Source organism: Manis pentadactyla, chromosome 11, assembly GCF_030020395.1.
Source record: "Manis pentadactyla isolate mManPen7 chromosome 11, mManPen7.hap1, whole genome shotgun sequence".
In the NCBI taxonomy this organism is placed as follows: domain Eukaryota; kingdom Metazoa; phylum Chordata; class Mammalia; order Pholidota; family Manidae; genus Manis; species Manis pentadactyla.
The window spans coordinates 40,734,705-40,751,797 of NC_080029.1; the positions used below are offsets into that span (position 1 = coordinate 40,734,705).

The 17,093-nt window shown below is 35.4% G+C and overlaps 1 protein-coding gene across 1 annotated transcript in view; it reads right to left on the reverse strand.

Annotated features, from left to right (window-relative positions):
• LRRC9 (leucine rich repeat containing 9) overlaps nt 1–17,093 on the reverse strand; it is a 115,721-nt gene that overhangs the window by 2,282 nt on the left and 96,346 nt on the right. Inside the window, exons 29-31 of the mRNA XM_057488407.1 lie at nt 9,224–9,292; nt 5,360–5,500; nt 1,133–1,277 (exon numbers count right to left, since the gene is read on the reverse strand). Coding sequence (XP_057344390.1) covers nt 1,133–1,277; nt 5,360–5,500; nt 9,224–9,292 — 355 coding nt within the window. The remainder of the gene's footprint in view (nt 1–1,132; nt 1,278–5,359; nt 5,501–9,223; nt 9,293–17,093) is intronic.

Genomic DNA, 17,093 nt, shown 5'->3' on the forward strand with positions numbered 1-17,093 from the left:
AAATAAAAATTGGGTAATATCATGAGAAAATAAAAAAGAAATAGAATTCTTCTAGAAAATCCTAAAAAAGTCACATAATGAATCTTGAAGAGAGATATGTGAGAAGGAAATTATGGAGCTGCAAAAAAAAAAAAAAAAAGGGAAGATAATGATGTAATTCCTAAAGATGACATTGTACTGTTAAGGAGGCTAATAACAATTTGGTATCTCTAGTTTTACTGCTAGTTATATATACTGGGCAAAGCATAAAAAGTCTCACTATGATTAACGATTAAAACCTTGAAGTCATAAGTATGTAGAAGAAAAATAAGTTAAAGAAAAAAATAACACCTTAACACATTAAATTATGGTTGGGTTCCTCTAAAAATAATCAAATAGAGCAAGCTACTATTCTTAGCAGGCTTTTAGGTCATTTTGTAATTATTGTGATATTCCCTTTTATTGACTCTGAGGCAAAGTAGAATGTTAAAAGGAATGGAAGAGGTGAGCCCTCAGAGATGGAGTAGCTACCCCAATTTCACCAAAATGATAGGCAGTGAAAATCTGGAATTAAGGAAATGGCTTGATAAACCTGAATCAAAATGTGTACAATAGAATGAACCATTTGCATACCCTGTCCTTTTAATATACTCCCTGTTTACAGCTCTACCTCTTGAAACTCTTCTTTAGTATAAGCTTAATGAATATTTCACTGTGGTTTCAAGGATAAAGTCTGATCTTCTCCTTAGTAAGATATCCTTTATACCCCAGGAGTCTATTGTTAGCAGTATTTTAAAGCCTCTGATTTCTACTTTTAGCAGGATGTACTAATGAACTGGTTTAAGTAATGATATGCTATGAAATATACAAATTGATATACAAGCTTTGAAAAGAAGTCAGGAAATAATTGTGCAAATATCAAAAAGTTCAAATTAGGTGCAAATGTTTAGTTACGACTTAATTAGTAGTTGAACAGAACTAAAAACACTAGACTCTGAAATCAGAATGGCCACATGAAACTTGAATAAAAATGCAATTTTAGGAAATATAAACTTAAAACATGCAATTTTAAGAAGTATTAGAAATCAAAATGAGATTTTTATTTCAAATGAAATGCTGTGGTTTTTTCCACTCTGAAACTTTCTCAAAATACCTTCAACCTCAGGAGTTAAAGTGAAGTCAGGTCCTGCATAATGGTTAAATCCACCAGGCAGAATTACATTTGTTATCTTTATGGGAGAAGCTTTCACCTGGCCAAATGATCCACCTTCTGTAGGAAAGTTGGTAACAGGAATACACTGCATAATAAAATAGAACCGTTAAGAAAATAGTGCCTCCAAAACTCAGATCAATAGGTTTAGTCCTTACCACGAGCCCCACTTGATAACTTAAAATTTCGAGGTCAGGAATAATGCTTGCCTAAAGTCAGAGTTGGTATGAAGCAAAACCTGTGAAGCTGTCTTTTGGGCCCTTAACCTCCCTCAGGACCTATGTTCTGTCTTTTTAGACTGCACTGTATTCATCACTAGAATCTTAGCGCGATGGCACCTTTCCCTTTCCAAAGGGTCTCAAGTACAGAATTAAGAAAATGAGAATTATGTCTTTTCCCCTTTGTAATTGCTTCTTTTTTTTTCTGAATTGAATTTCTGGATAGTAAGAGTTATATCTTCTACATCTTTGTATTTCCCACATTATCTCATCATGTGCCTGGAAGTTAGTTTTCAAAAACAAGTATATGAAAAGGGGACTAAGGAAGCATCTTACAGCAATCACTTTTAATGAATGTGCTAACTCTCTAAATAGTGTTTACATTTTAACTTAGTTGAGGATTAAGAGTTGTTTAAAAGAATTTCAGGAATGATCAAATGGAGGAGAAAGACTGGAGATTCTTGGTTTTCCTGGAAATTTAATTTAGGCTGGAGACTTGTTTCCCTAGAAATTTATGCCTACTTTGTCTTCATTGACTTGCTTTGTTTATACTTTAAAAAATATGAATTCTGAATATATGATTCAATTTATTTAGTTAAAAATTGTGTAAAATTATACTTGTATAAAATTACTTATTTCCTTCATACCAGTGTTACTAAGAATGCAGCTTTGTAATGAGCACGAGTCAGGCCTTTTACTAAAGCTGGTCAGTCCCAAATTCCCTAGCTAATTCCTTTGTGGGAATTTCTTTCCATCACTAATCTAGAATGTTGTTAAATTTCCTTCCGAAACTAAAGTACCAAAATATTCTGGTTTAAAGGGCAAATTTAGGTTTCATTTATTAATCTAAAACAAGACAAAACAAAAATACATTAAACTGAACTGATAAGTGTGAAAAGTATTCTGTTCTCACGTTTCCTGGACAGCTAAAATAAATAATGGCTTGATTAGTTTCTAGCCATGAAAATAAAAGTTATTGAATCTTAAAATAGATTTCTCTAAAAAAATGAAGACTTCAAATATTCCCTTTGTTTTGCTAACCATGTATAGATGAATCAAAAATATTTTTAAAATAAAATGTTAATATATGGAATAAGTGGAAAGATAATTAAATTCTTATATATGGCTCTGATTCAAATGTCAAGAATAGACATCTAGAATCACTAAAGACATATCATATCATTACACTATGGGAAAAGTTTGAGTTCATTATATGAGAAATAGAAAAGAATAGACAACAAGCAATCCCTTTAGTGAAATACTCACCATTGACTAAATTTTGAGTTTATGTATTTCTGCTATATTAAACCAATTAAAATATACATGGAAATTGAGATCTTTATAGTTGTTGTGATTTCTTTATATGTAATTTACATGTAACTTAAAAAATTTTGCCAGCATTACCGTAACATTGAATTTATGATTTTAATTAATGTGACAATTTCTATTGGTCTCTCACTGGATCCCTTACATATGTGGTGTGGTTGGCAGAGTAATGCCCCTGCTCCGCGAAAAAAGGTCCACATCTTTATCTCCCAAACCTGTGAATATTACCTTTCTTTGCAGATATAATTAAGTTTAAGATTTTGAGATGGGGAGATGATCCTGGATTTCCGAGGTGGGCCCGATACAATCACAAGGAGTCTTGTAAGAGTCCGGTGGAGAGAAGAAGCAGTGGTGGAAGCTGAGGGGGAAGTGGTGCCCTCGCGGCAGGAGGCCGTGAGCCAGATAAGGCAGACGGCCTCTAGGAGCTTGACAAGGCAAATAATGCGTTTCTCTCCTAGAGCTGCCACAAGGAATGCAGCCGTGCGAAACTTTTGATTTTAGCTCTGTGAGAATGACTTTCAGCCTTCTGACTCTAAAATTCTAAGACAATAAATTTGCATTGTTTCAAGCCATGAAATTCGAGGTAATTTGTTACAGCAGCAAGAGGAAACTGAAGTTTCCTTCAGTTTTCCACTCCTTCAGTTTTCCACTCCTGGAAGCAAGAAGTGACTTGCAGCAGAAATATAAAGTAGAGAAAGGGAAAGGAGGCTTAAATTACTGAACCAAATTTTATGATTATTTGTTCTCTTCTGAAAGACAGGAGCCTGTGACATAATTTCAATAGATGACATTAGATGATGCCCTTTCTTAGTTATATCATACAGATTAGTGATGTAAGAATTTTTTCACAAAGTATAGTTTTAAGAAAATTTTTGTAGGTAGAACCCATAAATGAATGACCTTCCTTTGCCTAATCTAGATATAATCTTTATTAACATTATACAGTTTTAATCCTCGTAGGTCTGTGTAGCTACTTTGACCTATAATAGGAACTCCTTAACAAAAACAGTCAAGGTTAATAAAAAAAGTCAAGGAATAATTAAGAATTAGGTGTATAATACATATTTATCTTTTTTAAACATGCAAAACATAAAAGTACATGCAGTCACCTTTTGATGAAGGGCCAAGACCTTTTCTATAATGGTCCTTTGATTGGTATTTTATCTGATAATTTTTAGATAAATCCACCTTAAGGTTTTGCCTATAATTTCCAGTTTTTGTTTCTTTAAAGTATCAATAATTTAAAGATGTGGAGAAAATCTGAATGCAACAATCTGTCAAAATTTTTAAAAATAATTTCCTACATATTTTGTGTTAATTTTTATAATTTTCTCCTTTATTTTATAGGCTTTTTTCCACCCAATCTAATTTGATAGTTTATGTTTGTGTGTGTGAGAATGATTTTATCTAGACTTTCCAAAGTATCCCATTTGGTTTTCACAGTAACATAGACTAAAATTTGTACTTATAATGCATTTATTTAAAATAAAATACCTGACATAACACATTTTTGAAAAAACACAACCCACTCTTGATAAGTATGTGAATCTACTGCTGAAGGCAGGAGTGTCCTAGAGAGGAGCCCAGTAATACTAAACGGTCAGCATGCTCTGGGAGTCGGTTCTACAGAGGGAACAGAATGTCAGGCAAACAAATGAGTTCGTGTGAAAGCAACTCCAGTAATCTTATCTTTTTCCTCTTCAGTATAACTTTTAAAAGTAATCTTTGGTCACTAATTGCTGTCTGGCTTTCACTTAGACTAGAGTAGAGGTTCACTTACATTCTCACTGCCCATCTCTAAGCAAAGTCTTCACAATCTCTCTCCTGGATTATTCTAAAAGCCTCTGAACCAGTTTCCCTACCTCTATAGCCTTTTCTTCATCAATCCTTGCAAAGTCACAGCTCTACTGTTACTCCTTTCTTCAAAATCCATAGCTTTTCTGGGGTGAATTTAGTCCTTGGAGGATGGTCATGAAGAATCTTGGTGTTCAAGGACAGAATTTCCTAATAATATGTTTTTATGGCTTCTTCTTTTTCTTACCTCTCTCCTATCATGGTCAGATACCTTTTTAGGGTTCATGGATAAAAGGTGCAATTATTCTGCCAATATACAAGAAAAGAGGTGCACATCTCCCTTCTTAGATAAACTACACAGTCCAGAGAGCTGAGGTCAGAATTCATTTCTTTCCTTCCTATCTGCTATGTTGAAAGAGTTTTATTGTTAGTTTCTGTTTATAAAAGTGATATAATTTCTTACCTTCTGGTATTATCTAACATATTTATAAGTGATATTGTGATATCGTTTCTCACCTTCTAGTGTTATCTGATATATTGAGCAAGAGGCACACAGATTTAAAATAATTTGCTTTATGTCAAAGTACATTATTAGATTAAGGAGCTTCCCTGGCTTGTGTGCTTGTGTGTGTGTGTGTGTGTGTGTGTGTGTGTGCACAAATGCTCTTCACCAGAGCAAGCTGCTTTTGATAGTAATCACCGGGTAGATATTAAAATAATTAACTAAAACATCATAGCTCAGGTTTAAACATATAAGTAAAGAGGTACAAGATATAATGTTCATTTATTAATAATTTAGAATTTTAAAAGGAAAAACAGAAATAATTATTACCGACTTTTTCTTTGCTTGTAATTCAGAGAAGTAAATTTCAGCTTTTGCTTTATCATCTGAATTCACAGGAATTTCATCTAACATTTGTAAGTTAGGTAGTTTAAATATGAGCACATGGCGATGTAGCATTTTTCTACAAATCTGAAAAAAGTTTAAAATAACAATTTATTCCTTTAAAAAAACCTTTGATTTCAAAGTTAACCTTTAAAGAGAAGGAAATTTAGCATAGGCAGCAAAGATGACAGATAATATCTAATTTGTAGTATGAGATGATATGAATATGAGCTCCCTTTCTGAAAGATTTCTTAATTCCCTGTTATGCTAAATGAAGATAAAAAAATTTTTTTAAACCAAGGCTACCATTTGAGATTTGGTCTCTTTTGGAGTAAATAATATTCATATATACTGAACATGTAATGAATATACAATATTCACTAACTATAGGCATGTAGTTAATCCCAATTTATGAATAGGATTATGTTATAGAAGTTCACTTATAAGTAGTTTGAAACTTATATTTTCACGTAGACATGACCCAATTTAATTAAATATACATCTGTTGAACTGTATGATCCATCACTTCATAAGTCAACCTACTGTAAAAAAATATTTGCATGTGAGCATAAGAAGCTGTGTAGAAAGAGTTAACATAGTAGGTGGAAGCTATTAGCTTTGGAAGATTCTGCTTGCAAGGATTCATCCTGACTAGTGTTTGGTACTTGGACTTTGGAAACATTCCCACCATTCCTTAATTGATAAGGGTAGTTCACTGTGCTTAGACTACTTATACAAACAAATGATTTATGCTCAACCTGCTTTCCTTCTGGGAGTCTGGGATTTAGTACATGATAGGCATTGGGTACCCAGGTGACTAGACCCCAACAAAATTCTTGAATGCTAAGTCCAGTGGGAGTCCCTGAGCAGAAACAACATACATGTTGCTGCATTTTCATTGCTGGGTGAAGTGTACCCTGTATAACCCCCTCACGGGAGAGAAAGAACATAAGGAAGCCTGTACATAGATTCCTCCAGACTCTGCCTGTGTCTTTTCCTCTCACCACCGGGCTGTGTGTCCTCACTATGTCACTATATAAATCTTAGCCCTGAGTACAAGTATATGCTAAGTCCCATGATTGCTTCCAGCAAATCTCTGAATGTGGAGGAGATCTTGGGTACTGATAACACAGAAAAAGTGTGCAGCATGGTTTGGGACAGCAAAAACAAAACAATCATCAAGAGGGAGTGAAGAAATCTATTTTTTGAAAAGTGTAGTAGATAAATATTAATGGAGTGAGATCCCTAAAACACATAATTGAGTATAAAAAAAAATTTGACCACACTCTAGGTCATAAAGCAAGTTTGATAAATACAAAAGAATGTATAAATAGACTATGTCCTCTGACTAAAATGAAGTAACATTAGAAATAAATGATAAAGATATAACCAAAAACACCTCATAGGTTTGTAATTCACACACACAAAAAGAAATCTTTTGGAAAGCAGATTTTAAGAAAAAAAGAATAGGAAAACCATTACATGTCAAAACTTTTGGGATGATGATAAAGCAGTATTTTATGACCTAAAACTTATTCATTTAGAAAAAATATTAAAAATTAATGAACTAAACATCCTACTTAAGAATTTTTTGGACTAAATTCCAAGAAACTAACAGAAGGAAATAACAAAGGGTGGAAATTAATGAAATAAAAAAAATGATACACTTGATAAAACCAAAGTATGGTTCATTGAAGAGATTAAAACAATATACATATTTTTAGCAAGACTTACCAAGAATAAAAGAAAAATAACAAAAATCAGTGAATTTAGATATAAGAAAGGTGACAAAACAGAGATATAGTGGAGATTTTAAAAATACATTTAAAATTTAAACGGCTTGCAAATAAGGGCAATTTTATAGAAAAATATGACTTCTCAATTCTGACTTTTGAGAAATAGAAAACATGGCTACATTTATAGCCATTAAAGAATTCAAATACATAGTTTAAAATATAATTTCAAAAAATATTAAGCCCAGATGGTTTTAGAGATAAGATCTGATTATCTTTCAAGGAACATGAAAGTTCTTATAAACTAATTCTAAAACTAGAAAAAGAAGGAGATTAATTTTATGAGACAAGACCAACCTTGATGAACTTGAAAACAATAGTGTAAGAAGATAAAATTATAGGATAATTTTAATTTTACTTATTTTCATAGATACAGATATCCTACATGAAATCTCTGCAAATTGAATCTAGAAAGTATAAAATATGTCTACATAGTATTCATCCTAGGAATTTAATGATGGTTTAATACTAGAGTCTATTTACATATTAATATATTAAAGAAAAAAACTATATTACTAATTAGTCAAAATTTGGTGTGCCCCATGATACAAACAGGTGGTAAACTGGAATTAGAAAGAACTTCCTTAAAATGTTGAAGGTTTTCTACCCATAACCTATAGCAAACATCATATTTAATAGTGATAACTTAGAAGCATTCTTCTGAATCAGTAACTTGCTATTAGTGCTTCTATTCAACACTGTACTAGTGTTCCTAATCAGCCCAGTAAGAGAAGTAAAGAAAATAAAAAACATAAAGATTGGAAAGAAATAATAGTGTCATTATTTGCAGATAATATGATAGTCAACAGAGAAAAGTCAACAAAATTTACAATCCATAAGAACTGAAAAGAGAGCAAAATTTCTGGACAAAGAGGAATACACAAAAATCAGAATTTCTAAACTCCAGCACCATACCATTAGAAAAATGTAAAACAATATTGTTTAAAAGAGCTATTAGAACAGAATAAAGTTAACCAAAGATGATTAAAACCTGTAGGAGTAAATTATAAATCTCTATTGAAGGACACAAAATAAATATTAGGATATTTGTGTTTATGGATGGGAAAGCTGAATACTATAAATATTAGGGGAGACTGCTTATTATTTTTTGTTTTCATGGTGGAAATAGCTCTATGATGTGGCACGAATGGGCTTTTTCAACCCCTTCAACGCTGCACTAGGGGAAACAGAATGATTTAACTGACTAATCTGGGAAAATTGAACTGGGCATGTTTAGCTCCTGTCTTCCCTCCGGGAAGGAGCTTATTACAAGAATGCCTTCTCCTCCTCCAGGCAAGTTCTCCTCCCATGTGGAAAGGTCTCACTCAAGTATTTCCTGTTACTGGGTGATCACGACTTGTCTGTTTCTGGGATGTAATGTCAGGGCCATTTAACTTTCTCACCAAGCTAAGCAAAATATTTTTGCCTCTCTGTTTGCCACTGTCATATTTCTCAATTTGTTCAGATGTTAGGTGAATAAGGGTACTACTTATTTGATTCTTTCAAAGACTTCAACAGGAAAGGTGGCAAATTCTCCCCAGAATTAATTTATAAATTCAATGCAATTTTAATTAAAATATTTACAAAATATCTTCCAAATAACTTGAGAAGTTGTTTCCTAAAACTCATAGGAAGTGTAAAGGACCAAGAACAGCCAAGACAAGGAAGAAAGAAAAAGAGGAAAAGGGGGAAGAGAAGGAAAATTAAAGGTGCTTTTACTCTACCAGACATGAAGACTTAATATAAAACTTTAGTAATCCACACAATGTAATATTGGCACAGGGATTGACAAATAAGCAAATGGATACATTGTAGAACCCTGAAACAGACCCTCTTACATATGACAATGGCAGCTTCTATTGTAATCAGTTAGAAGACACTTGTCAATAAATTGTGCTTGGATAACTGTCTATGCATATGGAAACAGATACAATTAAATCTGTTCTTACATTATATAAAAATAAATATAAACAACTATAAGTAAATTGACAATAAATTAGAAAAGTAACATACTCACTGGATTGCCATAAACTGTAAGCTCTCTAAGAGAAGAGATAACATCAAGTTTTTCCAGTTCTGCTATATCCTATTCAAGAGTTAATCAATAAATTATTATTTGGTTAGATACAACATCTTTAAATATACACTGAGTTCAAGTAATTATTCGTAAGGGTTGGACTGCAGTTAGCTCATGATTGAATCTTCTGAAGTGAGCTTGAGTGAAAACATTCTGTATCAAGACAGATCTGTGTACCATTGATTTTAAATATGTGATTAGCAAAGATGATATTCAAACATGGGAAATAGGGCATATAGCAGCACTGGCAAGAGAAGGCCAAATTTTTCTGAGGAAAGTTATGATCTGGGACTCAGAATGTATTTAGTTAATTCCCCAGATGTTTTATGCACAAGTGTGGAAAAGAAGGTGAATCCAGCCTGAACAATTTCAAAGGTATACATTAAACACAAGCTTAACTATAAAAGAACATGTGATATTGACGGAACACATCCTGATGTATTTGCTGGGAATATACATAGTTGAAAAATGATTTCCCTAGCTGAATGACTTGCCTTCCACACTGGATGTAATTATTTATTATTACCTATTTAACATTGGTGAAACATTACAAATACATTTTAGTTTTTGCCAAGTTTCCCAAAATGCTATGTCTGACAAAATTTTGACAACAAACTCAGTTTAAGATTGTTGCTAGTTCATAGTAATAAAGCAAATTTATTGATAAGCTCTGTTATTTGGAATGATGAGTGGACTTATCCAATTCATCTAGTAACTATAAAAAATTTAGACCTATTTTAGGTCATTTGAGAGTGTAATTTGGTTTTTAAAATGATATTACTATTTTGATTTTGGAAGTATCATAAGGGAGGACTTTGAAAATTCTGACAGGTCAGTTATCTATAGAGATATTGTGTACATGACACACTGGTGGTTCCTACCTGTGAAACCATAATCTGACTGGAAGTATAGAAATATGAAAAGTCTTACATTTTTTCAATTATAACAGTGTTCATTAGTGAAGTATTTCTAACCAAAATGTTTGTTTCCCATGTAATATGTTAATGAGAAACAGAGTTTTAAATTTATAGAAGACAGTACTTGTATAATAAGACATCAAGCTAATTAATATTTGTAATTGGGGGAAGAGAGCTGATGTGTTCCCATTTTTAATATAGGGTATTTTTTACAGTGATGTGTTAGAAGTTAGTTTATACTGACTCACAAAAGTCAATTGGTAAATTTTCAGGAATTTTTTGAGATGGTGTTTTAATTTGAAATTGGCTATGGTAGAAGAAATTACACCATGGAAATTGGCAAATGCTATTGATTATGACTTTTTTCCCCTGGAGAGCCAGCTGTTAAACATTAACCAGCACACCAATGGTTGTTAACCTTTTGAGTACTTTATCAGGATAAGTGCTTATGGCAATTATGTGTAGGCCTGGATTGGGACCTTTCATTTAGGGCAAGAAATAGCAATGGCCTATTTCCAGCAGTCATTTCCAGCCTCAGGTGATTACTAAGATGTTTAAAAGTAGAGACAGTTGGAAGCCAGATAGGGTAATCTTTAGATACAGGGACCAAACAGGACTATAAAGCCAATCTAATAACTCATTTCAGTTGTGTCTGTGATTCCTCTTGCAGAAGCAAGACTACAGGCAACAGTGTTCTAAATCTAAATTATTGGTCATGAGGGCTAAGTCAAAACCTTCACACTGAAATCTGTTATCTAGGATATGCAGCTTATGAAAGACTTTAAAGTAAGTTAATGATGGACAGCATATACCTTCATTTGAAGCACTGTGGTTTTACTAATTTTTCAATGCTTTCTCCCTCCTATCCTGTAAATCTATCAATCCAAGGGTTATAATCTGATTGCCCAGGTCTGGAAATTAATGCTGCTGTTAGCCTACCCATGTTGGTATGACTCTAGAGAGAAAATCTCTCCCCCAAAGGAAATTTGAATGGAGAGTTAAGAATTTTGAAAAGCAGTATTTTCAGTAGAATTAAACAGAATCTCCAACTTAACCTTGTTATTCCTCTCAGTTTGCTTTTCCCAGCTAAATGTATGGTCATATTAAGGTATCATATTGGTGGTTAGAATAAATAGAATATCAGCTGATCTGCTATTTGTTCACCTCCTTTAGGGACTAGTGGAGTGGGGAGGTGGAACAGGGACCCTCTTGGGGAAAAGCATTTTTCTGGTTTAATTTTCTTATAAGTACAATGGTAAGTAGATGGCCTGTCAAATAAACCAATGGTATTTCCTAGGAAGAAGGTCCTTATTTATGAGCTGCTCTTAGTAGGATCTCCCTGGTTAAGGACTGCTTATAATAAATAAATAAACCTAGAATCTATAGAATTATCAAGCATGTCTTCCTATAAAATGTCATGTAAGCTCAAGTATAAACTGGAGGTATTTCATAAATGAAATGCTCCCTTGTTGTATGAGATCATCACCTCCCACAAAAGTAACACTTTTGGAGATCTTATGTTTTTTATCTTAAGCTAAGTAGTGTGTGGGTGAGATGTTGAAAGAAAGGACCTGAGAAGACATAGGAATGTCCCAGTCCCTGTGTATCCTTAATATTATAAGTAAAGTTTGATACTGGGTAAGAGCTCTGATTCATGTAAGTCTAATTTGACAGTCTTTTGTGTCAGCTCAGTTGCTGTCAATGGAAACATTTCCCATAGGACAGCAATTTTTCTAATTTAGGTTTCCTCTGGATAAAGCTTTGGAAGAAACATGGTCAGTTTTGTCAGGCTTTTCTCAGATGAATGTCTGAGCCTTGATAAATTAGTTATATGTTATTTTTCTCTGTATGTGTATTTCCTAGTTGCTACATAGAAAAGGGCACTGCTCATGATTTCCTCTAGCCTTGAACAAGCTTTTATATCACCCCAAAAAAGGCTTCCTGAACTCTAGCACGTACAGCCACAAATACTGATTGTGAATCTACTGTGGACCAGGCGCTATACAAATGTGGGCAAGACAGACTTGGTCCCTTCACCTGGGGGGCATTCCACACTTCAGTTAGTCTTCGAGGTCATCTTAGAGGTATGGGCAGAAGTAGTTAAACTGGTAAAAAGAGGGCCAACAGATGATCATTTGAGAGAAATGTTAGGGCTATTTATGTATATATATATATATATTTTTTTACAATTAACTAAAGACTTTACCTGAATTTTGCCAGTTTGAAACTTTCTTAGATTCCAAAGTCATAATTAACTAATCTGATATTTGGTATACAATAAGCTTGTAATAAGAGATTTAAGGTCTTCCATATAAATGCATACATTTTGTGCATTTTTTTTGGTATCATTAATCTACAATTACCTCAGGAACATTATGTTTACTAGACTCCCCCCATCACCAAGTTCCCCCCACATACCCCATTACAGTCACTGTCCATCAGCGTAGTAAGATGCTGTAGAATCACTACTTGTCTTCTCTGTGTGGTACACCCCTCCCTTTGCCCCCCACCACATTATACATGCTAATCATAATGTCCCCTTTCTTTCTCCCCCCCTTCTCCCTCCCTCCCCACCCCTCCTCCCTAGTCCCTTTCCCTTTGGTAACTGTTAGTCCATTCTTGGGTTCTGTGATTCTGCTGCTGTTTTGCTCCTTCAGTTTTTTCTTTGTTCTTATACTCCACAGATGAGTGAAATCATTTGATACTTGTCTTTCTCTGCCTGGCTTATATTACTGAGCATAATACCCTCTAGCTCCATCCATGTTGTTGCAAATGGTAGGATTTGTTTACTTCTTATGGCTGAATAATATTCCATTGTGTATATGCACCACATCTTCTTTATCCATTCCTCTAATGATGGACACTTAGGTTGCTTCCATTTCTTGGCTATTGTGAATAGAGCTGTGACAAACATAGGGGTGCATATGTCTTTTTCAAACTGGGCTGCTGCATTCCCAGAGTAAATTCCTAGAAGTGGAATTCCTGGGTCATATGGTATTTCTATTTTGAGTTTTCTGAGGAACCTTATTTATGTATACTTTTAACCCTCTTATTTGTATACCATACCCCAGCTGCCACTGCCCATTTTTGGGCCTCCACCCCCTGCACCTGCCTGAGGAGAGAGTCTGAGTAGGCTCAGTTGGGCCAGCAACCTAATGGAAACAGGTTGAATTCTGAGCCTTTAAAACTAAGGCAGGATCGAGGAAATTGGGGAAAACGATGGCAGAATAGGAAAGCAAGGTGGAAACCTCCTCCCACAAACACACCAAGGAAGCAACTACAGCAAATTCAACCAAACATGAAAATGACCTAAAGACTTCAGAGCAGACCACCTACACCTGGGAAAGAAGAGAAGACCACACAGAAAAGGGTGAAGTGGCATAGCCACAACTGAGCAGGACCCAGGCCCTTCCCCCATCCCAGCCCACAGGTGGGAGGAAGAGGAACAGAGTGGGGAGGAGATAGGTGCACACCTGCACCTGGCCCTGGAGATATGCTTTGGGAGTGCAAGGCCACATTGCATTGGGTTCTGGTGATTAGTGGGGCTGGACACCAGGGACAGCTGGAACACTCTGGGAGGCTGACACTCTAGCAACTTGTGGAGGACAGACATGCTCCACTGGTCCCACTGAGACCCAAAGCAGAGGCAGCAGTTTGAAAGATATTCCAGCAGCAGAAGGGGTTCCCTAGGAGCAAGGGATGGATGCAGCTGTCTTCACAGGAGAGAAAACAGGTAGACATATCTCCCCAGTCCTCTCTTAACCCAACGGGTCGAGCACTCTCAGGAGCTCCAGATGCTCCATCCCCCTCACTGGCAGCTCAACCCAGGGGGATTACTTGCACCTCCAGTGTGCATGCTGACTCTGCCCAGCTGAGTCAGAGTTTGCTGCCTGGCAGGTAAAGGGAGGCTCTCCCAGCTTTCTTGGTCCTGTCTCTGCCCAACTGGGGAGGCGCCTGCAGGAGCCAGCTGTGAGAGCATCTTCTTCCCTGTGGGAAGCCAAACCCCATGCTGTGTGCCTGGCCACCACCAGGGGGCACCCACACCATTTGCTGCCACAGTTGAACCCTGCCACCATGTGATTCACTGTGTCCTGCCCTGCTCCAGAGCATCACAACTGCACAACACATTCTGTCAACCCTGCAGTCCAGCCATCACTGCAGGACAGGCAGAGAGTGGTCCTGCCAACAACAATCACAGCAAAAGCTCCTGCTCTGATCACAAAGGGTGGGCTAAGGCAAACTGCAGACCACTGCAGGCAGGCAGACAGAAAGGTGGCGCTGCCCATTGCCCACCAAAAGCAACTGGGGCTTTACTGCAAAGGAAGACCAGGCACTGTACAGTAAAGAGTTTTGAGTTCCTTCTTCATAAAGTCATTACTCTCTCTCTCTAGACCAGGAAGCATAGCAGAACCATCTAATACAAAGAAGAAACACAGAAACCCTCACAAAATGAGGAAGCAGAGGAATATGTTTTAAACAAAACTACAGGATAAGACACCAGAAGGAGGGCAAAATGAAACGGAGATTGCCAATCTTCTTGATAAAGATTTATAAGCAAAAGTCATAAATATGCTCACGGATCTGCATATTTGAAAAGTATCAAAGTATCAAAAGATCTTACGGAGGACTTCAACAAAGAGATACAAGAGTTGAAAAGGAGCCACTCAGAGCTGAACATACAAAAACTGAAATGAAATATACAATGGGGGGAATGAATAATAGATTTCTGCAAGTAGAGGAGACAATCTATGGAATGGAAACTAGAGAAGAATGGGAAGACAATGAAGCTTAAGAACAGAGAGAACAAGGAATTTCTAGGAATGAAACAATGATGAGAGAGCTGTGTGACCAATCCAAATGAAACAATATTCACATAATAGGGGTACCAGAGAGAGAAGAGACAAAGGGATAGAAAGTCTCTTTGAGGAAATAATTGATGAAAATTTCCTTCCCCAATCTAAGGAAGGAAATAGACAGTTGGGTCATGGAAGTACAGAGAGACCCTAATAAAAGGAACCCCAGGAAAACAACACCAAGACATAATAATTAAAATGATGAAGATTAAGGATAAGGAAAGAGTCCTGAAAGCAACTTGAGAGAGAAAAAAGATTAATTATAAGGGAAACCCCATCAAACTATCAACAGGCTTCTCTGCAGAAAATTTATAGGCCAGATGTAGTGGGGGGGGGGTGCACAGGGAAGGCAGTATAGTACAGAGAAGACAAGTAGTGATTCTATAGCATCTTAGAATGCTGATGGACAGTGACTGTAATGGGGTATGTGGTGGGGACTTGATAATGGGCAGAATCTAGTAACCACAATGTTGTTCATGTAATTGTATACTAATGACACCAAAAAAAAAAAATTTACAGGCCAGAAGAGAGTGGCATGAAATACTTATGTACTGAAACAGAAGGACCTTCAACCAAGAATCCTCTACCCAGAAAGATCATCATTAAAATTTAAAGAGATTAAACAATTCCCAGATAAATGAAGGCTCAAGGAATTTATAACCACTAAACCAGCATTAAAGGATATGGTAAAGGGACTGCTGTAGATGGAAATGTTCCTAAGACTAAATAGTTCTCAACAGTGAAAATAAATCTAGAGTAAAGGTAGTAGACCAATTACTTACTAAGCAAGTATGAAATTAAAGCAAAAGTAGTAAAACAGACTATACACAAAATCAGTCAAGGGATACCCAAAAAGTGCAGATTATGGCATCTAATACATAAAATGTGGAGAAGGAAGAAGAGGGAAAAAGAAGTACTTCTGGATTGTGTTTGAAATAGAGCAATTATCAAGTTAATATAGACTGCTATATACTTGGGAAGCTATCCTTGAACCTAACGGTAGCCATAAACCTAAAGCCTTTAATAAATACACAAAAAATTAAAGAGAACTCCAACCATAATATTAAAGAAAATCTTCAATAACAAGAGAAGAGTATGAGAGAGGAAGAAAGGAACAGAGAGGAGCTATAAAAACAACCAGAAAACAATTACTAAAATGGCAAAAATTACATATCTACCAATAATTACCTTAAACGTAAATAGACTAAATGCACCAATGAAAAGACATACAGGAGCAGAATGGATAAAGAAACAAGACCCAACTATATGCTGCTTACAGGAAACTCATTTCAGACCCAAAGACATATACAGATTAAAAGTGAAGCGATGAAAGAAAATATTTCATGCAAAAAATGGAGAAAAAAGCAGAAGTAGCAGTACTTATATCAGACAAAATAGATTTCAAAACAAAGAAAGTAACGAGAGACAAAGGACATTACACAATGATAAAGGAGTCAGTTCAACAAGAGGATATAAATACCTATGCACCCAACATAGAAGTACCTAAATATGTAAAACAAAGACTAACAGAATTAAAGGGGGAAATGGATTGCAACACGTTTATTTTAGGAGACTTTACATATCTCTCACATCAATAGACAGATCAACCAGACAGAAAATAAATAAGGAAACACAGGCACTGAACAATATATTAGATCAGATGGACTTAACAGATATCTACAGAACATTGCACCCCAAAGCAGGAGGATACACATTTTTCTCAAGTGTACATTGAATGTTCTCCAGAATAGAGCACATATTAGCCCACAAAAAGAGCCTCAATAAATTTAAAAAGATTGAAATTGTGTCAAGCAGCTTCTCACACCCAATAGTATGAAACTGGAAATAAATTACACAAAGAAAACACAAAAGGCTACAAACATGGAGGCTAAACAACATGTTTCTATATAACCAAGGGATCAATGAACAAATTAAAAGAGAAATCAAGCAATACATGGAGACAAATGAAAACAAAAATTCAACAGTCCAAAATTTGTGGGACATGGCAAAAGCAGTTCTAAGAGGGAAGTACAGAACAAT